Genomic DNA, 26335 nt, shown 5'->3' on the forward strand with positions numbered 1-26335 from the left:
GGCTGCCATTTTGAAGTGGGCGGAGCCGCATTAACAGCCACAGTTTTACCTCACAGTTTTGAGAGGATGGTAGACAGCAGCGTCATGGAGGCTACTGCTACTGGCCACAAAAGTGTGGCAGAGCCAGACCAGGGACTTCTGGTGACAGGTCAGGCATCTTGTCTCCCAGTAGAGACTACTCCTCCCCAGGCTTCCTCAGGGGGAAAGGCCAGGCATAAGGCCTCCTCCTCCTCTTCACACAAAGGTTCCAAGTCCAAGAAGGACTCAAAATCTGGGGACAAGAATAAGCAAAAAGATAAGCAGGCACCAAGCCACCCTGAGAAAGGGGGGGCGCCTCCCGCCCGGCCCGACCAGCTATCACCATTGCACCTGAACCTGTCCCAAGGACCTTTTAGTCCAATGCTCCCCATCAACACATCTGGCCTTTGGGGGGACGTGAGCCCACAACCACTGAGTAGGCCCCCTGAGGCCACTTTTACCGCACCTGGACTGTGGCAAGAGGGCCACTTAATGACCTGACCAGGTTTGCCTCCAATGACCATGGTGCCATCCCCCTTGGGCATTCAAGATTTTTTCGCAGAAGCCATTTGTCAGGGGATTGCGGCCAGGCTCCAACAGAAGGCCCAACCTCCGCAGGCCACTACATCCCGTACTGTTCCTCTTGCTTCACAGGAAGGGGTTGATCACCTCTCCCCAGTGGAACCACAGCGTAGCCCATCACATCTGAGAAAGGGGAGATCAGGGAAGGTAACCTTTCAGAGGAAGAAGGGGCTACTCCAGATAAACCTATCTACATTGGTCTATTCCCTGCGACACTGTTCAAACCACTGCTGAGCAAGGCCAAGGCCGCTTCTGCCTTGGAAACACCAACAGAGGCCGCCACAGCTCCTCCACTGCAGTGCTATATTTAAGGAGCACAAATTGGAAGCTGATGTTATACCAGCTCCTCAACTATTTATGGATGCAGTTCAGAGACAGTGGTCGTCCCCAACATCCGGGCCCAGTCTTTCTGCAAATGATGTGATTCTTCAATGTGGCTGAACAGCTAGATAAGACACTGCTATGGCCAATGGTTCATCCCCCTATCGCAGCGCTTCACACTGCCACGGCCATGCCGAGATCCCAGGAGGACATCCTTAAGCCTGAGGATTGACGGGCTGACCAAGTCCTACAGTGGGGCCATCAGGCAGCTTCCTGGGCAGTGCGAGCCACCTCTGCGGCCTCGTTCTTCTCTAACCTCTTTTGGCTGCAACAATTACAAGAACGTATTCCTGCAGGGGACTCTAGGGCCCACCAGGACTTGAATAAAATCATTGCTGCAGTGCAATTTACATTGGACACTACCCTGAGCACCACCAGGTTTTCCTCCAAGGCCATGACCTCTGCCGTGGCTTCCTGCAGACTTTTATGGCTACGGCAGTGGCAAACTGATCTGAAACATAAGTGGAAGCTGGCCTCGGAGCCTTACAAAGGGGGGGAGCTTTGGGGGGATGCACTCACTCCACTGCTTGTCGAGGGCAAAGACAAGCGTAAGGTTCTTCCCTCAAATCCCAAGAAGGGTTTTGCTTGCCCAGCCCCTTATCCTAGATGGCATCCTTTTTGGGCCCAAGAGTATGGGGGGTCCTTTAGGTATTCAGATTATTCCCCATCGAGCTTCCATCCCCAAATTGCTTATGGCCAGAGAGCTAGGCAGCAGCCGTACCGTCAATGGAGGGGCAATCAGTCGCGCCGGCCCTTTTGGGGAGGTGGTAACCGCAACTACCGCAAACCCTAGTCTGGCTCAGGATGGGCCTCCCATTGGCAGAAGATTGCAATTCTTGGCTGACCAATGGGAAACCACAACATCCAATTCCTGCGTCAGGGACACGGTCAGGTTTGGTCTGGCCATGGAATTCATCTCTACCCCTCCCAAATTCTTTGTTAGGTGCCCAATTTCTGGTAACCCCCAAGGGTGTCTCCTGATGGGTCTGGGCATTCAACATCTCTTAGATATTAACTCAGGAGGTTCCAGCCACACAAGTCGGACAAGGGTTTTACTCAATATTATTTGTTATTCCCAAGGCCTTGGGGGGATAGAGGGCCATTTTGAATTTAAAAAGGTTAAACTGTTACATCCATTATAGACATTTTAAGATGCAATCACTAAGTACAATTCTGGAGGGTGTTCAAGGAGGAGATATGCTTACTTCTATTGATCTCACGGAAGCCTATCTGCATGTTCCCATTTTGCAGGAGCACCGTCAGTTTCTACGTTTTTGTTATGATTTGTTATGACACTACCAATACACAGCTTTGCCTTTTGGCCTTTCTTCTGCGTCCCGTGTGTTTACTAAGGTTTTGGCAGCCCTGGCTGCATACTTACGCACCATACCAATCAGGGTTCAACTTTATCTAGATGACATTTTGGTTCAGTCGAGCTCTTGAGAGGCAGCTTCAGCTGATCTCGCCATGGCATTACAGGTGTTTCGGGCTAATGAGGGCAAAAGCCATTTCACACCTACCACCAGAATTCTTCACCTAGGGGTATGGATAGATTCGGTGGGCGGCCAGGTTTTCCTCTTGGAGGATCACATATGTAGTCTGCAGTCACTCATGGCCGAAGTCGGGGGTTCCTGAAGGGTGGCCCTCGCCACCTTATCCAAGCTACTGGGAAAAATGGTTTCTGCCATATATATTGTTCCCTAGGCTTGTCTTCACATGAGGGATTTACAGTGGTTCTTGCTCCCCTTTCAAAAGAAGAGGACCAGAATGTCATTAGTCAAGATGTCCCTGCCCAGAGACCTGGTCACTTCCCTCTGTTGGTGGGAATCGGGGGCGATATAGAGAGGTTGTCATTTCAGAGTCCTCCACAGGGTCACTATCACCACAGGTACCAGCCCTTATGGCTGGGATGCACACATGGGGACTCATATGGCACAGGGTTAGTGGTGCCAGGAGGAGGCAGAGATGAGTATAAACTGGTTAGAACTGGTATCAGATTGGCCTTATTGAGTTTCCAACACCTCATCGAAGGTCATGGATAACACAACTGCCAAGGTCCATGTTAACAGACAAGGGGGTACTAGATCTAGGAATCTAATGATAGAGGCTAATAGATTGGGCTCTTGAGCTGAAGACCATCTGGTCTCCATTAGGGCAGAGCACATTTTGGGGGAGGCTAATGTGCGAGCTGATTGGCTCAGCAGGTCTAGGATTGACCAGGCAGAATGGCAATTATACCCTTCTTTCTTTCAGGAGATTGCACAGTGGTTCGGGGACCCAATGCTAGACCTCTTTGCCTCCCAGTTCAACACACAGCTCCCCAGATTCTTTTCGAGGTTCCACACACCTGGGGTGTGGATGCCCTTCGCTGCCCCTGGCCCAGGGGTCTTCTGTTTGCCTTCCCCTCTGTACCTCTACTATCCAGGGTGATCCACACGATTATCAGTGTAGGGGTGGAGCTCATCTTCTCATCTTTCTGGCACCTACTGGCCATGGAGACCATGGTTCGCCGACCTTCAGGCACTATTGGCAGAGAGATCTTGGAGAATTCCAGCGCACAGGGTCGCGCTTCGCCAGGGATCACTAGAACACCCGGAGCCACAGTGGCTTCAACTAACCGCCTGGTGATTGAGCGACAAGCTCTCGAGATGGGTGAATTGTCTTCTAGAGTCATAGATACCATCCAGGCATCTAGGAGGCAGTCGACTGTGTGCATTTACAATGCCACCTGGAAGACTTACTGTGGTTGGTGTCACTCCAAACACATCATTCTGGTTGAATCTTCCGTCTCTCATGCCCTGGAATTCCTTCAGGATGGTCTTGAGAAAGGGTTGTCCCCTAACACTATCAGGAGACAGGTGGCTGCCCTTAGCACAATACTTACCTGGGGGAGGGACAGCCTCTCGCACATCATCCACTGGTACAGAGGTTCCTGAAAGGGGCTTCCAATCTGTGCCTCCCAGTAGTACATCGCTACCCTTCCTGGGACCTACCTAAGGTATTGGAGGCACTTACTGGGCCTCCCTTTGAACCTCTACCGGAGGTTCCCATACAACTACTTACCTGGAAGGTAGGATTCTTGGTTACAATAACATCCGCTAGAAGAATATTGGAATTGCATGGCCTTTCGATGAGAGGGGACTTAGGCAAGTTTTATCCTGACCGGGTGGTGCTGAGGCTGGATCCCTCGTTTATGTCAAAGGTGGGGTCCTGGTTTCATAGGGCTTAGGAGGTCATTCTGCCCAATTTCTGCCCCTCCCCGGTCCATCCCTTAGAACAACAGTGGCACACATTAGACGTCTGTCGGGCACTTGAGATCTACATTTGCCACACAGCGTGCTTACAATGATCAGAGGCACTGTTTGTCTCCTTTCTAGACCAATCTTTGGGCCAAAAGGTGTCGGTGGCTACCATAGGCCGGTGGGTACATAAGTGTATCACAGCCGCCTATGAAACACACCAGGAATCAGTATTGGGGGGAGTTACTGCCTACTCTTCTAGGAGTGTGACCACCAGTATGGCATGGGCTACTCAGGCGTCTTTGGACGAAATATGTAGGGCTGCAGCATGGGCGTCCCCTTCGCCATTCATTAGAAATTATAAATTAGACAAATTTGCATCAGCAGATGCCGTTTTTGGGTGCAGGGTTTTACAGGTTGTAGGTTCTCAAGCTTTCAGTGCGGAACAGTCTACAGCCCACCCTTGAATTAGCCAGGCTTGGATATGTCCCATTCGTGGATGCTATCTCCACCCTTATTGAGGAAGGGCGTTGGTACTTACCTGATACACCTCTTCTAATAAGGTGGAGATAGCATCCAGCCCACACATATAGGAGGACTGTTCCTTCTGGTTATTCTGATTAATTTATTGTTCTGATTGATGGTTGGGAGAGTTTGGACATTTTTGTTCTGGTTAGTGCATGGAGTTGCGTACCAGTAAATTATGGTTGGATAACACGTTGAGTCTGTGAATTTTTCTCCGGAAAGCTGGGTGGGGACACTCACAAGGCGGGTTATATATGCAGTTAATTAATTAATAATCAGACTCAGTCCAATCAGAGCACAGACCATGTTAACCCATTCGTGGATGCTATCTTCACCTTATTAGAAGAGGCATATCAGGTAAGTACCAACACTCTTTATTAGATTAGATTAGAGAAAGGGCAACAACTTAGTTTCTATTCATAGGCCCAGAGACCAAGCACATTGTTGAAGAACAATGAACAGACGAAGCCTAGATACATTCTCTATCATTACAAATGGATTCGTACAAATCCAATAAAAATGAGTTGTACTCTCTGGTAATTGTATGAAGCCATTACTGGGCTTTTACCATCACACAGGTCTGGCTTCCTATTGCCATATTGATGTCACTGTAGTTAAACTAAGAGCTTCTTCCCTAATAAGCAAATGTTTTTACAGTCATGAGGGAGGGAGTTTTCCTTTCTAACTGGAAGATGAATAGGGATTGGTTAATGCATTTCTGGGATTATCTATTGATCAGGAATGGTGAGTTCTGATTAATGGAGTGGCAGTTCAGACTTGCAAAGACAGGTTCTAGTAAGGAAAAAGAAATCTAAGGAAAGGAATATTTAATCTAGCAAGTTGGTTGTTTCCCTTTTGTTAAAGGTATTCAAACAGATGCTAGATAGAAACCTGCCAGGGATGTTTTAATTAAGATTTCATCACTGAACTGTACTTGGAGTCCATGGCCTATATTGTCCTTCCAAGTAAGTGATGCCATGGTTTTGTTATATTGTATTATTCAAAGTAAAACACATAAATCATTAGATACAGAGGTGGGTTCCTACTGATTCGCACTGGCTCAGTGGAACCAGTAGTGGAAATGGCAACTGGGTCTCTGAACCGGTAGGGATGGCAAGCTCGCCATACCCCCAAACTGGTTTCCCAGTCACCGCGACATCTTTTTCTGACTTTTTAAAATGTTCTGTGCATGCGCAGATCTATTTATAGACTACTACACACGTGGAGTGTGCGTCAGGCGCGTGCACAAGCAAAATCGCGCATGCACTGAACCAGCAGTAATGCCAGCAGAAATCCACCCCTGATTGGATAGTATGACATTTCGCACACTTAATCCAAAGAGGAGAATGTGGTACAATTGAAAGTTTTTAAGGAATGTTTCCTAGCTGGGTATCATGAAGACAGACATGCAAAAGAATGGGGCTCGCAATTAGTTCAGTATAGGCCAGCTATAAATCCCATTCATTTCAGGGGACTGCAACAATCTCATCAGACAAACTTTTTGACATGTGGCTGGTGGCCGAGGTCTCCCCCTTGTTTTTAATCATCCAGAGTTTTTTTCTTTTCTTTTCTTTAGCTACCCTACTGCTTCTGGTCCGGTGAGTGTTGCAGAAGAGTTCTTTACAATTTGGAATACTGAACAAGATGCCGGCCAATTTCTGAGACATTTTTACAGCCTAAGTGAAAAGAAAATATGCAAATGGTTAAAGGAACCTAGTATACCTAGAAAACAATTAAGGCTCATCAAGAAAAAAATTAAAACAGATTCAAGTTTCTTGTTATGAGCTGATATATAGAAGTACATTTAAACATGGAAATCTAATTTTGCATTCCCCACCCTTTCCATTACTTTCAAAGAGAGGTAGTCCTTGATTTACAACAATTCACTTAGTGACCATTCAAAGTTACTGAAAAAAGTGGCTTATTACCGTTTTTCACACTAGTGACCATCCCTATGGGCACATGATCAAAACTGATTGCTTGGCAACTGACTAATATTTCTGACAGCTAAAGCATCCTTGGGTCATGTGATCCCTTTTGTGACCTTCTGACAAGCAAAGTCAATGTGGAAGACAAATTCATTTAACAAGCATGTTACTAACTTAACAATTGCAGTGATACACTTAACAATTGTGGCAAAAAAAGTTGTAAAATGGGGCAAAATTCACTTAATAAATATCTCGCTTAGCAACAGAAATTTTGAGCTCAAATGGAATCATAAGTCGAAGAATACCTATACAATTTCTTTTCAGTTGAAAAACACTTTCCTCTGCTAATTCACCTTATGAATTTTGAAATGGAATATATCAACATTATATAGAACTTTGTCCCCTCTCTATAATAACTACGGGATTTTGAATTGTTAATAATGTACAAATAATTTTATTTTAGTTGTCTTCTGTTCACCAATTCCTTCAATCAATGAATCTTCCCTAATTGCATTTGCCAAAATCTCCATCAATAATGCAAATAAAACTGGAGATAAAGGGCAATCCGGTCTGATTTTCCGGCTTAAGGTTATTGCCTCTGTAACACCATCATTGATAACTATTCTTCCTTTATTCTCTGAATATAGTTGATTTATCACTTTTCTACAAAAATTTACAAACTGGAATTTTGTATTCAATTTTCTATATTTCACATTCAAAGAAATGAGTGGTATAATGAAATCTGGAGTATGGCAACAAATAATAAATTAACAACAGAAATTAAATTTAAGAAATAAATGATTAAAGTAAACCATTATAATGAAATATGGGGGGATTTTATAAAAACAGTGTTGGTGGAAGGCAAAAGGAATAAGCCTAGTCAAGAATATATGTTATTTTGGAGGGGATAAGGACACAATTGCAATATATTGTATCTGTTAGTTGTTATAGAAGAAATATAAGGGGGAAAATGGTCTTGGGGGTGCACTGCAATATTTGTATTCTTTTCCTTTTTTGTATTTAGATTTATATGTATTATGTTTGTATTATTTGTATTCAAAATATAAAAATATTAAAAAAAACATTATATAGAACTGAGCTGCATAGGTTGCCAGTGGATTTCCAGGTGCAATTTAAGATGCTGGTAATTACTTATAAAGCCCTTCAAGGCAAAGGCACCATTATTTGAAGGCCTGCCTGATCAGTAAGATTGAAAAACGTTGGTGCCCTTCAAGTCCCTTCAATCAAAAAGTGCTATTTATTGAAACCCAGGAAACTTGCCTTCTCATGAAACTGTCCCCTGGTACAAGACACCTCCCCTCCGTCAGAGATCCAGCTTCCACCCTGACAATGTTCCAGAAATTTAAAAACACAGCTGTTTTCCCAGGCCTTGCAACGGGTGTTTGTGCAGCCTTGTCAGTGTTTATATTTATATGTGAGATACAATTGAAAAGCTACTTCAGATTCTACCTTGTTTATCTGTTTTTATATTGTGAGCTGCTCAGAGTAGTTTTAGAGTCAGGTGGCCTTCCAAATCTGATTGAAACATAGAGATATACTAGCAAAGAAATGAAAAAAATAAAATACAACAGTAAATTAAAGATGTATTTACCGGTGAGAGCCATTGACAGACAAAATTCATCTTTTAAAATCTTCAAAAGTTCTTGAAGTCCTTCTTTACCCTGTTTCAAAAACAAATAGCATTGTAAATGATGTGGCTGACATAGTTTGACGATGTAGAGAATCCTGCAGTTTTCAAATAAAAGGCTCTCAGTAACAGCATTTTCTATGATGTTGGCAGTATATTTATTTTTCTTTGGTTTCTAATCAGAATTGTCAGCGTTTAAAGCTATGTAAAACCTGTTGGCCCTATCTGAGCAAGATGCTAGTGCCTTGACTGGGGGAAAAGGGATGTAGGCTAACTATATTCAATTTCCAGTTCTCAAAAAATATTACTTGTCTCTTACCCATTCCCAAGAGTATTTGGAAATCTTCACTGTCTCTAACAGTGAAGAGAGACCAAATAAATTGGCACAGTAGGGAAATTTGAACTAGTTATTAGATATGTATGAACCTGCCTCAACCATTTCATTTACCATCCAGGTTTCTTGGTACTATTTTGAGTTGCAACTTTTTTCATGGATTAAAATAAATCCCTAAAATCTGCCCCTGGTCTCATTTAAAGGATGGGTTCCTACCAGTTCTAACCTCTTCTATAGAAGAGGTTCCACAAATCTACAGTGCTGTTTAGAACCGGTTCCAACTCCCTCCCCCCGCCCATCCACACATCATCAAGGTGAAGAGCGAGAGGAGGAATTCTGGGAGTTGAAGTCCACAAGTCTTAAAGCTGTCAAGTTTGAACATTCCCTGGGTTTTTTTTTCTAAAGGGTTAGGGGTGCAAGGGTCTTGTAACTTGACAGCTTTAAGACTTGCACACTTCAATGCCAGAGTTTCTGAGCCAACATTTTGGTTGTTAATCAAGAGTTTTGTTAAGTGAGTTTCACCACATTTTACAAGTTGGCCATACCCATCCAGTCACATGACAGCCAAGCCACTCCCATTCAGTCACATGGCTGGCAAGCCACTCCCACAAAGTAGGCCACACCTATAGAAGAGGTTCAAAAATTTTTGAAACCCACCACTATCTCATTTACATATTTAACCTCCATTCAGACTTTTCAAATGCTAGTTCCACCAAAGTACGTAGTATAATTGTTTCTGCTTAGTGGAGTAAATTTTAGAATCTTGCAAATTTGATCTAAGGATCATGGATTTATGTTCCTACTAATTATTATTATGTTACTGCAGTATTTTATTTGCAACTTAGCTAATAACGAGAAAGAAACTGAAACCAGTGTAGAAAACAGGGATCATTTCTGGGTTAGGAGAATACAACTGTCCGGTGGGTCTAAAAAAAAGATAAGATTTTATTTATTGGATACCAGAAAATGGGAGGGGGAGAGCCAAAAATGTCAAGATGGCAATTCTAATTATACAATCAAGATCCTCCCCTTTTAAAATGTGTTATGTAAAACATGTTAAATGGGCCAAGGCTTTGATTGTATGATCATGGCTACCAACTTGACTTTTTTGACCCTCTGGCAGATGCCTTGCAAGGAGAGTCTAATTTTCTCCAGAATGATTTGATTACAGCTTTCATTTTAGTGCAGTTCTAGCGACCTTATAACATACCATCGCTTTCTTCTTTAACTTCCATGCCTCCAGCTATCATAAAATTCAGTAAAGCGTACTGTGGCTATAATTAGGTTTATCTTTATAGGAAAGGGTATAATGATCTATAAAAAAGGCAGGGATGTGCTCAAGCACATCAGAGACCAAGATTAAATGCTAGCAGATTTTTTTTATGCCTGACCAAGAGCTTGTTTGTAAAAACTCAGCTTTTGCTTTCTGAATACCAGCTTTTCCTATGGTGAACAATCAATTTGATTTAAAACTCCCTTTCTACATAGAGATTTTTCTCCACTATCCTTACTTGAATTATAACATGTCACGCTAAGAGCCTGCTGCATCAGAGACCTGAAGTAAATCTCAAAATATGTGTATGTGTATGTGAATGTGAATGTGAGCAGACGTAATGAAGCTTACTGAATAAATCAAGTTTGTACATTAAACTTGATCGTTAGACAGGCATGCAGTATGAAATCAAATGGGAAGCATCATCTAGTGAGTGCAAATCTAGAGAAAATGGGGCAGCTGACTTTAAATAAAGAGACAGCTATTTATCTTCAACTTTTTATCATAGCCATTGGTATGCAGGGAGTTGTTCACCTTATAGGCCAAACCCCACACTGTGGGTCTGCCGATGAAGACACATTTTGCTCCAAGTGCCAATGCTTTCAACACATCATTCCCTGTTCGTACTCCACCATCCAAGTAAACTTCGATTTTGCCTTGCACTGCAGTAGTAACTTCAACCAGAGCAGCAATCTGCAAACATGATCAATCAAATTAAATTATTACAATTGCATGGGATGAGGTGGGGGAGTGTGAGTTCTTAACTAAAACAAAAGACTCTTTTTCGGTTAAATCCCAGTAAAATACAGGTTGTAGTGCTGAAAAAATCCCAAATGACTGAATACAAGAATATCTGAAGGACATAAACCTTCAGTATAACCTGGTTGTCTATTCAAATTATTGCCCAAGAACCACTTGTATATCTCAACAATCCCCGATATCCATTTGAGTGCGGAGGAAGAAATGGATCTTCAGGGGCTGTACTTAAGCTGAGGAATTCCTTTCCAAGAGAGACCCCAAATAAATTAATATCCTATTAACAAGTTTTGCAAAAATTGATTTAAACTTTTTACAAGAAGACTTCTTTTTTATTTTTATCAAAAGCTGCTATAATGATTTACTGTCTATGATGCAGAGTAACAATTTTATTGCTGCTTTGCCATATGTCATACCCAGGGGTGGGTTCCGGCAGCCGCTACTGCCGGTTCGCTCGTGGTACTAAAAAAAATGCTTCTGCACATGTGCAAAGCCAAAAACAAGATGGTGGCACTGGTTTGGGGGCATGGCAAGCCTGTGTTGCTGCCCATTCCAGCAACCCAGGTTGCCAAGTTACTACCGGTTTGGCCGAACTGGTCTGAACCGGTAGGAAACTATCTCTGATTATATTGTGACGTTTATTCTGTGATGTTTGGGAACCTAGCAGCTGAATTGATGAATCTCATATTTTAAATGGGGTTATAGTTTTCTAACTTTAACTTTACTCAGGAAGGATCCTTACAATGAAAATGCAACATTGTTTGCTATAGCCAGGTTGCAAATAGGATAAATAATGGCTCATGACTTGCAGTAGGAAGGACTCCATCTAGCTGTCTTCCTCCGTGGTTGGATACGATAATCCCTTGAACCCCATGTCTCACAGCTAGCTCAGCATCTTCCTTTGTCAAAATCCCCTTGATGATGATTGGCAGCTGGGTCAGACTTTGTAGCCAAGTGATGTCATTCCAATTGATAGATGGGTCTATGGATCCACGGGGCAGACCATATTCAGTCTGGTCTTCATCCTGAAAGAGAGAGGAAGAAGGAAATTTCATTACCATTGTATGCCTATGTCTATGTCTGTTTTAGTAAATGCTAGCTTACACAGGGGTGGGCTTCTACGGGTTTGCCCAGGTTCAGGAGAACCCGTAGCTAACTTTATGGCTGGTTTGGAGAACCTCCAAATCCCATCCCCAGCTGGCCCCAGGTATCACTCTAAAGCTGACAAATTTCATGAACATTCTCCTAAATTTTCTGGTGCTTCATGTTTCATAGTCTAGTATATAAGTAGCCTTTTGACAACATTTTGCCATTCCTTATTTTGTTGTAAGGAAACCTTGTAAGTTTGCAAGAGATTGTAAGAGTTGTGACAATAAGTGTTAAAATACCATCAAGGCTAGGAACATCCGCACCCCAGATTAGCCTCAGGATGCTCAAGAATATGTCACTTCGGTAGCTAACCCAAGGAGAACCACAGAAAATAGCAGTGTGAGCTTCCTTCCCGGGGGAGACAGAGATAGAGCTCCAGGAAAAGGAAGGGTGATGAAGAAATGCCAAATACTCTTTTATAGTTCAAGGAAATTTCTTCTTTTTTATGGTCATTGCTTAGTACAATCTGATACAGAGTGAGCAATTACCCCAAGAACTCATTTACTGTAACCAGGAAAACTTCTTGTCGTTTGGGATTGCATTGCTTTTCCGTGATCCTTTTCTCAAGGAGAGGAAAGTGGAAATCCATTTCTCTTCCTCTTCCCCAGGGTTCATCACTAAAAGTTTGGCATTTCCATATCTTAAAGAGCTGATGAAAGTTGTCTTCACCAGGACCTTCAAAACTTGCAGAGTTAAGAGTCGCCTGACTTTTCATTTTCATTCCATTTCTATAGTTTGAGCCTGGAAAAAGCTTCCACAACAAACCCCTTCCAGCAATGTATATTTCTGACTATTAAGTACAAATATGCAAAGTATATTCTAGATTTGTCCCTTCCCCAGCTAATACCCCATACTTGAGCTTATTTTGAGGAATAGATTTAATTTTGGATGGCTTAGTCTTTTATTACATACTAGCTGGATACCCGTGCTTCGCGACAAAACTATGTGATCAGGCAATGCAGGAGAAATCCGATTCACTCCGGTTCAATCCAATGGGGGTTGGTGATTTAAATACATAAGGGAATACTGCTCCTGCTGCCTTGAGTTTGGAAGCAGTTCCATAGGTAGAAGGCGTAGACATTTTGGTGAGGTACTGACGTTTAGTACCGTAAGAGCTCCTGAGTGAAGGAGTGGAACATCTGCCAGTTTGAACTGCAGTAACAGAATATGAGGCAACTGGCACTTGTAACAGAGTTCTTTTCAGGTGGGGAGAGGGAGTAGAATCAGAGGTATGTTTCAAATCCCGGCGCTACCAGTTCGCTCATACTCACATGTGCCTTGCTGCTTCGCCCGGTAGGTGGAGCCTCCCGCCATCGCCACTAACAGTTCGGTCAATCTGGACCAATCCGGGAGCAACCCACCTCTGAGTAGAATGTCTAACTCCTTAACATCAGAGCGTGTTAATATAAGGCAACTGGCAGTTGGAATAGAGTTTTTTTCAGGTGGGAAGTGGGGGTAGAACTCCTTAGCATCAGAGTGTGTTAATTACTGTATAAGAAATACTAATAATCTGATGGTCATTTCAAAGAATCCTTTCTTAGTGAGCACCTAGAAGCCAAGAGGAATATACTTGCCAAATTTCAAGTTTGTAGGCTTTACGGTTCTGGAGATTTCGTGATGACTGAGTGTTACTTGGCTTTTATATATATAGATTATTATTGTATATGTAATGGTCTTTGTCATTTTCTGTTTGAATAATCAAGAATTAAGAATAATTACAAAGAACTATATTGTCACAATGGCTCAGCTATTGTGGTGTAGTGTTCACACAATGTGGTATTAATTAGTCTGGATTTTTAGCCAATAAGGCCCTTTTGGTGGTATTTCTGGTCTAAAAAGACAAAGTAATGGTTGTGAAATGCTGAGTTTCAGAATTTCCACAGGAAAAATAAAAATGAAATAAACATGAAATGTTGTTCACAAAACCACATGTACTCATATCAGTAGTAAATATTAGACAACAACTGTTACTTGAATGTCAAATATTAAGTGCTAATAATAAAATATCTTTATTAGAATATTTGCTTAAGAACAATACAATATAATGGATAATTTCTTTCCAGGGTTGGAAAATAAAGGAATCCATTATTACAGCTTCCTCAATTGATGGCCATTCAACCGTCAGCCATCAGACAAAATCGATCAATAATTAATATTGGTATTTTTAAAATAATTTTCAGAGAGAGAGAGAGAGAGATAATTTAGTCAGCTGTTAACATTATAGGTTATTAGTAATTCAGAAGATAATACCTCAGAAACGAATTCTCTACATGTGAACTTGCTATGTTAAACATCACATGAAGTTTCCCTTCCGGAAGCTTACCTACAGCTGTTTAGGGTGAGGTTTTCACGGTGACATCATTAATTCAGAGGATTCAGTCCTAGAAACAGTTAACGCCTCAGTAGTGGAAGCTGCGTAGGTAGGCAATTCTAAACCCTAGTTTGCAGACTGCATATTTTGGAAACTCAGTCAGGATTCCAAAATGTGCAAGCATGTTTGGATTCTAAGATTCACCATCCTTTCCTTCACATGCTTTTTTTAAATTGATGGATGGTAGGAGTTACTAACCTCAAAAGCTCCTTTAAAGTTCTTCACTTGGATGGATTTCAAGAACTGGTAATTGTTGCGAATGTCATCCCGCCTCCTGCCCGTGTAGGGCACGTCAACTGTGAGCACCAGGGCCTGGAATCCCAATGCATTAACCCGTCGTACCAGCTGCTCTGAGAACGTCCTCTTCCGATGGAGGTAGAGTTGGAACCACCGTAAACCATTAGGTGCAGCCGCAACAATTTCTTCCACAGAGAAAGTGGAATAAGTGCTGGCTATGTAGCAGATTTTCATAGCTTCTGCCGCTTTAGAAAATATGGAGGGAAGGGGGAAAGAGTCAAAACTGACTTCTATAATTAAGCCTCAGCCTGATCATCTACTGCTTCCCATGCAGCCAATAAGTCCCAATTTAAGACTTTGGTGTGGGGAGGAGTCAATTGGTGGCACTGTAATTGAAGCTCTGTCCATTTTGTATGTAGATCAACATTGTGTGACAGGTACAAAGGAGCAGGACTATGTTTGCAAGTCAGCAGAGAACTTTTCCATTTGCTGCTACATCAGATGTAATATCTTTTGTTATGGCATTGCCCACTTCAAGATATCCTGCTACATAGGTGTCATTTAGGTGACTGAAAGTAAAGTATTAACAATGAGCAGAGCATTTTCTACATAGAAGTCTATCAGTCATTATCCTACATTGTTCCAAGTCCTAGTCCATATTTTCCGAATTCTGAGTGCCTTAAAAATTCAGCCCCATTTCCCTGACAGTAAGCAGCTGTGCAGTTAATACTGGCATGGAGCCAAAGGAAATGCCTTGGCTGGACTTTTGACCAGGCAGTCACAGGCAAGGTTGTAGCCATTCTGTTGGAGGAAGAAAACTGTGCATGGATGGATGGATGGAGGGATTGAAGGATAGACAGAGTTCATGTATATACCCACTCACATACCTGTGCGCATGTATGTAAAAGTAGTAAGTCAGAATTCTGTGTTAGAGGAATGAATACAAAGCCAAAGTAGAAAGGCGCCAGATTGTATCCCCTTTGGGATACTTGCCACAACAATCTTCATGGCACAGGGGGAAAGCAAAGCAAACACCCACCTCCAAAAGTAGATTAAGCAGGAGCAGCCCAAATCTCTAGTTCTTTTTTTGTCCTTCTTTAGCTATTTATTTGGGGGTCAAATTAGTTGCTTAAGGAACCCTTGCCTCCTGGAGTGCCATATATTTTGCATGCAGCAATTCAAGCCCTGCATGTGATTCCCTACTAAAAGAAATTGGGTGGACTCACAGTGCAGATGCCCTGTGGGAAAGAACTAGTGTGTTCTGTTGTCTCTCTCTCTCTCTTTAAATTTACAATTACCATTAGGTTTAGTAGATGATAGCAATAGCAATAGCATTTATATACCGCTTCACAGTGCTTTACAGCCCTCTTTAAGTGGTTTACATAGTCAGCCTATTGTCCCCAACAATCTGGGTCCTCATTTTACCCACCTTGGAAGGATGGAAGGCTGAATCAACCTTGAGCCTACTGAGATTTGATCTGCCAAACTGCATTCTAACAACTGTACCAATGTAGCTCTTTAGATGATAGATAGATAGATGATAGATAGATGATAGATAGTTAAATAGGTGGATGGATGGATTTACAATGGCTTGTTTTCTTTTGAACCCACCATACCATAATTCCATATCCTATAGACCAGAAACTATTTCAGCAAAATTATTTTTGGCCTATACTGTTGCTAGGGGAAAAGATTTTTGCGTACCTCGAGCTGTGCTCTGCTCTCCATCAGGACAAGCCAAACCGTGGAAGCCAGTGGGAGCAATCCCCACTGGGAAGTCAATTTCAGAGCCAAGAATCGTTGTCCTTGGATCTATTGCCGACATATCCCGCAGCACACGTGGCCGCAAATAGATTCTGTGGGATGACAAGAGAGCAGAAGCAGCAGGGCTGATAGGAGGTAATTGAAGGAAGTCCAGAAAAATGAACTTTTCCTATCTGTTTGCTTATCCATTTATTTTCCTATCCATTATTCAATCTACCATAATAACCTCAAGCAACGTCCTAGATTTTGTCATGTATCCTGAATTGTGCAATGGCTGAGAGCAACCAAATGTGTGCTGCAAAAGTGGTATGTGTGTCATTGCTGCCATCTAGTTGTCCAGATGTTTTCAATGCAGATCTGATAGCCCTGCAGTGGCACTGATCTTGCTCAGTTTTTAAGGCCTATAAAGAAGATACGAATGACGATGCAGCCCTGTGAAGGAGAGTGTTTTTGGTGTTGCTAGTCTTGAACTCTTTGTGACTGCATGGAGAAGTCCCTGCTAATTTCTTGGGAACATTTTCAGAAGTGACTTGCCAGTGCCTTCTTCCTATGCTTGAAACACAAAGACTTGCTAAAAATCATCTCGCTGGTTTCCTGCCTAAGGGAAAACTGGAATGGGGTTTTCCCACTCCTGGGTCAGCACTTTAACCACTGCACCATTCGAATGGCCTTTGAAGGAGGGATGCCATAGTCTATAGACACAAGTTACTCTTGCATTTACCCAGCTACATCCTACAGTTAACTCTTTCAGTGACAGACAATGAGAAATAATCTTGCTAAACACTGAAGAAGATACTAAATCAGAGAAGAGAGAAACCAGCCATCTTTCTTACTTGGATATAAAAGTTGCAGGCAGGCAGTCGTTTTATTATGTAAACTTAGTTTCCCCATCCTAGTACCCACAGAAATGCAGGAATCATCCTGGCTAAGAAACAGAGATTTGTAAGCATGCTATAAATAATCTAAATACATGTTATGCCTCCCCTGGGCAAATGCTATGAGACTCCTTCTGTTTTGAAAGGCTGGGTGTTTCTTGAAAGTGGGACCAGGAAGTATTTCAGCAACTCTGGGGTATCCAGATACTCAGGTTTAACCACCCAGGAGTGATTGCTGGTTCTCGCAGTAGTAATCTGCTGCTCACTATTGTAGCAAGCTAGTCTGTGTCACATACTTCTGAGAGAAGGGGCCAGAACACTCATCAAAACTGGGGTGTTATCAGCTGTTAGCATTTTCACAGCCAATTTCTTTTCCCAAATCCAATTTCTAGTCTAGTGAATACCAGATCATTCATATCTATCTGAGTTTGCATCAGACAGTGAATGAGGAGAATAAAATTCAGTTGGCTTGGTGCTACATCTCAAAGTGGATACATCTGACTCAGTTATGAGTGGCTATCTTCTTTCAAAGACTTACTTTATATCCTACCTTTTATATGCCAGGCAATTGTCATCCCGCGTATAACATTCATCAGCACCTGCTGCAAAATAATCCCAGATAGGCTTGGGAAGATGCTTTCTAGCATATGCTTCAAAATCTGACAAACAGACAAGAGTCATTTCAAAACAAAGTGAGATGAACCTGTTAGGAAGAGAGAGATTGAATAAATATAACAGGAACAGAATTCCAGAGGAAAATCCTAAAATAAAGTTGAAAAAGAAATAGTGTATAAGCAAGAACCTATCATCTAATGAACAAGATCTCACAAAAGCATCTGGAGTTCATTTAGGGCAGGGCTGTCAAACTCGCGGAGTGTAGGCCTGATGCGTCACGTGCTGCCCCCGCCCCACCTCATTTAGCAAAGAGGGGAAAGTCCTGATATGTCATGTGACGCCACCATGACAGTGTGAGTTTGACACCCCTGATTTAGGTGATCTCAGAAATATAAGCCAAGCAAAGTATGTTGTAATTTCAAGTTATTCTTTTATTATATATTTATACTGCTCTTCACCCAAAACGAATTAAAAATGTGAAATCCACTTCCCTGCCTAGTCTATAGACCTGGTTTTCTTGCCATAATCTATACAAGCAGTAGCCATGTCCAATCTAATCACCACCAAGATAAACCTATTTTATTGAACATGATGATACAACTCAGCACTATTATCTTTTTTTCTTTTCCTTAAAAAAGGAAACTGTTAAAAACATTTTTTCATTTTTGACAGAATCTGATGACTTGTGTAGGCATAGATGCTTATTCTGTGGAAATAAAGCTAGCCAAAGATTGGAGAAATTATATATATATATATATATATAGATGACCTTGTGTGGGAAAGCTCTTTTGGATGGGAAAGAAATGATTCATTCGTTTCCCTATCTGTCGCAGCCTGTTTCAATTAAAATGACAGAAATTGCCATAATGTCCTTTGGTAAGAAATGACCTATAAGAAAAGGGCTGGTACATATATTACTTTGCATTATTTTATTGTTGAAGCTGATTTGCGGGTCAGAAAAAAGTGCCAAAGTGTTCATTTCCCCCAAATTCTCCATGCGTAATCACTGCAACCTGTGAAATGCTCAATCTACTCTAAAATAGGAAGGGATATGATATGATCAATATGTAGAAAGTTGGAACTTCCACAAGTACATTTCTGAAAGAAAACCATTATAGAATGCCAATTATGTTCTATGCAGAACAACATTTCATTGGTCTCCAAGAATGCCTGTAGTGATGAATATCAGGAAGTAGGTTGGAGTGGGGGACTTCTAATGAGCTGAGCTGTTGCACACTTCTGTCTCCATTGTGCATGGATTGCAGGGCATTATAACAAAAAAGGCAGCTGGAAGTGAAAGCTCATTTGCCAAAATCCGCTGTAGAAAAAAGAGAGCTCTGGTAAATACCCATATGTACTTCAACACAGCTGATTTTTGTGATCAGACAGCAGAAATCAACATTTTTGAAGCCATGTGATCAACTGGAAGTCATGGGTTTCATTGTGTTCTGATTGTAAATGCAGCCTTTTGTGGACTCGAGGTTTGACAAAAGCTCATCTTTTGAATAACTTTGGAGTTTATTTTTTTATTGTTTATTTAAAATCGGCAATAAAAACTTCCAGAACTGCAAGCCTACAAATTACTGGGTGAATTTCTCTTCAATTCATTAAAAAAACTATATCTTTTCAGCTTTGTAAGATTTTTTTTTCATGCATGCATGTATATTTTAGCAATATATAGTAAAGGAGTGACTTCAAAGTTCTTTTTTAAAAGTTTAAAGCTTTTTAAAACTGATTTAAAGAAAAAATTAGAATAGAACAGAAACTTTAAATGTAGAATAATCAGCATAAATTTAAATGAAATTTCATTGGACTCAGCTCTCAAACGATAACTACTGTATTTTTCAGAGTATAAGATGCACCGGAGTATAAGACGCACCAAGGTTTTGAAGAGGCAACTTTTTAAAAAGTAGATAGGTAGATAGAGGGATAGAGAGGGAGAGAAAGAGAGAGAAATACAGTAGGTAGGGAGGGAGAGAGAGAGTAGGTAGGTAGATAAAGGGATAGAGAGAGAGAAATAGAGATAGAGAGAATACAGTAGGTAGGTAGGGAGTGTGTGTGTGTGTGTGTGTGTAGGTAGGTAGGTAGGTAGAGGAATAGAGAGAAACAGAAAGAGATAGAGAGAGAAATACAGTAGATAGGTTTTCAGCCCCTTTTTTGAGGAAAAAAGGTGCATTTTATACTCCGAAAAAAATGGTATTATTCATATACCCCCACTACCCTTCCACACATGACACATAGAAACATCACAGTCTAGTTTGAATGTATACATATACATGGTGGGGGAAAAAGAATCCTGCAAATTTACAAGATGGATGGCATAAGGAACAAAACTGTTATAAAATATAGTAATCTTGCTATAAATACCTCCTTCCAGAGGGGAGCAACAGAAACAGACCAATGAAGTGGGTGTGCTTTGAGCTCTAAGCACGTATCGTTTATAAGCAGTATCCTGAATAACAGGAAATGAGATTCCTATAATCTTCTCAGCTGTTCTTACTACTCTCTGTATGGGCCTTCTAACTGAGGGACTGCTACCACTAAACCAAACAGTAATGCAGTTTGTTAAAACGCTCCCAATTGCGCCTCTGTAAAAAGTGGCCAGGACAGAAGAAGAAAGGTGTGCTCTCCTAATCTGATGCAAGAAATGCAAACACTAGTTTGCATGCTTCAAAGAGTTTGAAACTAATTAGAAATATTCCCCCTCTGGGAAAAATCTCTCTATTTTACATTTCAATGCAAAATAAGATTTTAAAGGTCAATTGCTAAAGCACATGATGGCTACTTTGAAAGAAACATTTGATTTGTGAGCTGATGAAGTCCTTGACTTTCTAATTCTTTACTGGAATTAAAAGTTGATGCTGAAGATAAACAAATTTTCTTGAAGACAACTGAAATGGACTTAAAGGTGGATTTTAAAAATACAATTTATAAAAAAGAGATGCCAATACTAAATGTACAAATGGAATTGAATGATCATTTAAAAATCAAAAGGGACATACAGATAATATATCTAGAGAGTGATTTTAAACTGAAATATTTACTGATGTTATTTCATGGAAATTACAAATGGATTTGGATAAAGATTATAAGAACTTCAAGAAAAGAAAGAAGAGCCTGTAAGAAAACAGGAGTTAAAATTTTATCTATGGAACTAAGGGGTGGTTGGGAGGAGAAGAAAATAAATAAAATTGGTCTATTTGATTGTGATCAAATAATGAGTTACTATCTTTGGTGATATTGAAAATTCTCAGTCATCCAGATAGAATTGTTTGGAAGCTGCTTGGATGGGCAATGAAGTCTCAAATCAACAAGAAAATAAGTCCAGTTGCCATGACTGAACTTCCAGATATCTTTGGTGATGTTTAATGGTTACCTGGATTTGATTGTTTTGTCTCCCCCACCTCTCTCTCTCTCTCTCTCTCTCTCTCTCTCTCTCTCTCTCTCTCTCTCTCTCTCTCTCTCTCTCTCTCTCTCTCTCTCTCTCGATGATGCTATGGATTAGTTTGTAATATCTACTTCATTATTTTGGGGTATCTAAATTACAAGTTATTATTTCTGGTAATGTTTAATAACCCTTCACTTTTACTTTATTTTATTTGCAATGTTTAATTGGTATGAGAGCATTGGGGAGATTAAATTAAATGAAAATGAGGATCATATACTTATATTGTTAAGTATTTTGTTAATTAATAAGGAGAGTTGAAGATATAGAGATTAATTTGTAGAAAATTGTGTGAGGTATAGAATGAAGAGGCATCTGGTTGTATAAGAGAGAGAGTACCTATCTAAACAATTTAGGCAGAATAGGTAACCACAAGATTTTATCACAAGATGCCTGTGCAATATACTGTGGAGAGAAAGAAAGGAAGAAGATACAAGACCAATTATGTGGGACACCCTGCCATCCATCAAAAATATTTCAGAACCAAGTAGAATGCAACGTCCAAGATTTGCCAATGGGCATTGCCCACCACCCAGAGGCTACCATACAAGGACAAATCATGCACTACAAAGATTGTTTTGAGGTGGGAGAAACTTCCAATATAATTTACTGGATTCTCTGCATGGATTGCCACTGCGACTATGTGAGATAGACAGGCAGGAAGCTAACCACCAGATTGTGAGGACACGAACAAGCAGTTAGTCAAGAAGACCCAAACTCATTGGGAGCCTCATATGCAGTCAACAATGTAGTATGCATTCCATTTCACAGCTATTACAATTGTTGGCCAAGAAGAGACAAAAATAGCCAGAGAAATGATTGAAGCCTAGGAAAAATGGTCCCTTATCAGTCAAAAGAGGTGCTGATTTACCATCGGTTTATCAAGTACTTAGGAACCAAGCATAGCCAAGGAAACAATAATCAATGACTTAATAGCCAACCATCAACACCTTAATTAACAACTAAAAGCTACACACGACCATGCACCATGTAAATACAACACATAGAAGAACCTAGTGCACATACTCTAGAGAGAGAAGTTCCCTGATGATGGGCTCCTACAAGAGGCACATAGTTGGAAGAATAAACCTTTGGTCCTGGTGACCAATTCACATTAGATCCTTTAACGTTATGCTGGGACACATATATTTGCCTTCATTTTCAAAATAAGTAGGATCTGCCAGTAATAGTGAAGACTGAATTTTCTGGTTGAGCTCCAGGTCCCCACAATCTCAGCAGCTCCACAATCTGAGCCTTTGAAATATCTAGCAGATCATGGAAGGAGAAAAGGATCGCTATGGAAGGGTGCCACAGGTTAAAATACCCTATGGGCATAAAGCTTTTTCTGAACTTAGTGTCCTCCCTGATTAAGTCACTTTAGCTGTAATTGGAAAGAGAAAAGGATAATCATAAGCTTGTCTGATTTCTCTAGAAAAATACATACAGATGCTCCAAAAAAGGAAGATCTCAAGGAGGGAAATCTAGTAAGACCTTTTTAGACCTGGTGTCTATCTCCCTTGATGATCCTAAGTGATCACAATAACTGCTTCACAATCAATTACAAAATAACTGTTGTTACTACTGGATACCCTTTTTAGATTTTCTGCTGACACTAGGGCTGAATTTTTTGGGTGGGTGGGTGTGATTTGTTTATAGATGAGAGGTGGAATAAAAAGATAAATGTTTGTAACTTTAGATAGAATGAGTAGTTATTAATTTTTTTATATTTATTATGATAAGGGTTGGATGTCATTTCTTTATATATTTCTTTTCTCTTTATTATACTCTTACACTTTTTAGCATTAGCAATAGCAATAGCACTTAGACTTAAATACCATTTCACAGTGCTTTACAGCCCTGTCTAAGCGGTGACAGTGTCAGCATATTGCCCCCAACAATCTGGGTCCTCATTTTACTAACCTCGGAAGGATGGAATGCTGAATCAATCTTGAGCCAGTGAGAATCAAACCCCTAGCACTGAGCAGAGTTAGCCTGCCACACTGTATTCTAACCACTGCGCCACCACAACACTTTTATTCCTATATTCTCTTTTCTTTCTTTCAGTTTAATTTGTATTATATTTTATTATAATAAATTACAATATGGGACATATACTTGTGCATATTAAAATGGAAGTGATCCTTTTCATTCATTTCAGTCAGACAAGTGGAAGACTTGTAAATGCCATTACACAAGCCAAATTACAAACTGTTCAGCTAGATCCCTTGCCTCCATCATCCATTTCCCTCCCATACCCTTTCAAAAACTTACTTACTTTTAACACCAGAACAGCCGCAGGTAAAAGACTTTGCTCCAGTGGGGATTTTAAGAGAATCGGGAATGTATACAAGCACTTTGTAAGAACAGGAGTTCCTTAGTTTATGGAGGATAAATGCTAGAAATTTAATAAACTACTACAAGAGGTTAAAGGTTAACTTCTGCAATAAACTTTGTACTGTTTACCCTGTCCTGAAAATGCTCTGATCACGCAATGGTATCCAAGACCCCGGAAGTTTTACAGAAGCAAGGATGATGAAATTATTATGCAGTGTGGAAAAAATGTGGGCAGTGCTCCTGCATTTTACAATGGGGAAGGCCTGCATATTTTCAGAGCATTTATGATTGCCAGATTTCTTCAGAATCTATTACTCAACCCCAGAAATTTAGACTTTTATGAGTTATTTAGCATACATATTTATACCAATTAAATGGTTCCTCAGGTCATACATTCTTGCTAGAAGATTGCAAGTTAAGACAAGAGGGCCTTTTAAAAGCAGAACTGCTAGAGAGAAAATGCTATTATAGCCACAAAAAATCATGTATCTTTCCAAGCAAGAGCAGTCAAGGAAGCAAATAATGCAGTACCTAAATACCTAAATTGCATGTTAACAATTCTTGTTAGATTATTAATCTGCTATTAGTACATGCAGAGAAAATGGCACTAATCTCATCCCTTAGAGTCTGCCTACATTCCCTAGAAAGTGAGCATTCTCCCCATCTCCATCCCCACTCTTACCTTGTCTCAGAGCCATTATTTACATTTTATTTATCTGTTTGCAAGAACTTTGTTTCCCAGAAAGACCAGAAGGTCAATGTTCCATTGCAGGGGCATTGATCATACTTTCTTTCTTAAAATTACATCTCTGAACAATAATAAGACAACTATTATGTAAATGAATGAATCCACCTTTAGAAGATGGATGAGTTTTAGATGCAGAGTGTGATTTTAAGAACTTTTTATACAATGGAGAAAACTCTTTGGTACATGGGAATCAAACAAGGTTGTATACACACCCTTATTTTTTTGGTCAACCTATACATTCATTCATTCATTCATTCATTCATTCATTCATACACACACACACACACACACACACTGATTCCCCCCTCCGACCTGCAAATCACTCAGCCACAGGCTTGGCTGTTTGCCACTCTTTAATCATGGAGTTATCGACTCCTTTGGCTGAAGGCCCAGACAAGACTCACATGCAAGAATAGTTGGCAGCAACCCAAAATATAGCTAAGAGTACAGTTCCACTAGTAGAGAGTGCAACCAACCAATAATCAACAGAAAGCAAACAATGGCAAGCTTCACACACATACATACATACATACACACACACACACACACACACACACACACACACCAGTGGTGGGATTCAAATAATTTACCAACCAGTTCTCTGCCCTAATGACCAGCTGGGTAGGCGGGGCTCGGTGATCATGTGGGCGCGGCCAAGTCAATGTCACTCACGGTAATGGGCACTTTGCCTTAGTTGTTACAATGGTAATAAGGGTTAACTGGAGACGCAGTTTCTGTAAGCAGGGCACTAAAGATTATGCTAGAAACAACACCAGAATGTTTCCTTCCTGCCTTCCTTACAGGATTAGCCCTGCAAAGTGGAAAAAACCAAAATGAGATTTCCTCCAAAAACCGGTTCTCCGAACTGCTTAGAAAATTACCAACCGGTTCTCCTGAATAGGTGTGAACTGGCTCTATCCCACTACTCACTCACTCACTCTCTCTCTCTCTCTCTCTCTCTCTCTCTCTCTCTCTCTCTCTCTCTCTCTCTCTCTCTCTCTCTCTCTCTCTCTCTCACACACACACACACACACACACACACACACACACACACACTAATTACAAGAAGTCAAAAGAGTAGAGTGTGAGGGCTGACTGACATGTTTTGGAGTTAAACAGAGTGTTTCAACAATATACATTTAGGGTATTTTGTGAATCTCTGATAAAGGATAGGGTGATATGTTAAATACAAAAGAGAGGCTGCCGAAAGAGTATCACTTGACCCTGGATAAAATATTTGTAAGCAGATCAGTGTAGATTTGATGTTTCAAAAGCAAATTTAGGCTGCTCCTCAGAGTGAGAGATTAGCGCCAACACTTTATGGGCAGTTGCCATGACTGCAGAGATCTATAGGTATTCTGGCTAAGTCAGTAAAGTTCCAGGAGGAGTGATGGGTAGTGCATTTATATGGAAAACCTCACATCACAAACTAGTCAACATTTCTTATACCAGTAAATGAGCCGGCAAATGTGTATGGCTACAATATGCTGCACAGAAGGCATGCCAAAAATGATTTGGATTTGTTTGGTATTAGAAGAGGAAGGGAATGTTTGTTAGATAGGGAGCAAGCACAACCATGGGGAAGGATGATTGGGGCTCGTTTTGTTATTGTACACTGTCCAGAGTCAGTTTGTAATTGGGTGGTGCCTAAATTGAGTTTTACTGACCAAAAGAGAGATGGAGAAGAACCTTCAGCCTCCAGGCTAACTCCAGCCCACTACTTACCTTGCCAGGCAGCTGCCTTGAAATTCTAGGCTTGAATAGGCTAAGAACTTCCAATTATTTCCTTGCAAAGCACCGTTCCAATCTCTGGGATCAGTGCTTCCTAAAAACTTTTCTCACTCCCTCATTTTCTCCTAAATCAGAACCAGGTGCAATCACCTACTTCACCTATGAAGAGCCGAGGTGGCGCAGTGGTTAAATGCAGCACTGCAGGCTACTTCAGCTGACTGCAGTTCGGCTGTTCAAATCTCACCGGCTTAGGATTGACTCAGCCTTCCATCCTTCCGATATGCTGCAATATGCTGACTCTGTAAACCGCTTAGAGAGGGCTGAAAGCGCTATGAAGCGGTATATAAGTCTAACTGCTATTGCTATTGCTATTGCAAGATGA

General features: G+C 41.0%; 1 protein-coding gene across 5 annotated transcripts in view; it reads right to left on the reverse strand.

Annotated features, from left to right (window-relative positions):
- Positions 1-5102: 5102 nt before the first annotated feature.
- Positions 5103-26335, reverse strand: part of HAO2 (hydroxyacid oxidase 2) — a 113921-nt gene continuing 92688 nt past the window's right edge. For 4 of the 5 annotated variants that reach the window (XM_014058510.2, XM_014058512.2, XM_014058511.2 and 1 more), the window contains exons 2-8: positions 17631-17783; positions 16146-16297; positions 14403-14686; positions 11494-11709; positions 10463-10621; positions 8286-8355; positions 5103-6421 (exon numbers count right to left, since the gene is read on the reverse strand). In XM_014058510.2, the coding sequence (XP_013913985.2) occupies positions 6366-6421; positions 8286-8355; positions 10463-10621; positions 11494-11709; positions 14403-14686; positions 16146-16297; positions 17631-17761 (1068 nt within the window). In that variant the 5' untranslated portion in view covers positions 17762-17783 and the 3' untranslated portion in view covers positions 5103-6365. Of the gene's footprint in view, positions 6422-8285; positions 8356-10462; positions 10622-11493; positions 11710-14402; positions 14687-16145; positions 16298-17630; positions 17784-23415; positions 23553-26335 lie in introns of those variants that run through there. The other variant, XM_014058509.2, reaches the window with a different exon arrangement.

This window comes from Thamnophis sirtalis, unplaced genomic scaffold (genome assembly GCF_051295495.1).
Source record: "Thamnophis sirtalis isolate CommonGarterSnake01/CBP01778 unplaced genomic scaffold, rThaSir2_p1.2 scaffold_5, whole genome shotgun sequence".
Lineage (NCBI taxonomy): Eukaryota > Metazoa > Chordata > Lepidosauria > Squamata > Natricidae > Thamnophis > Thamnophis sirtalis.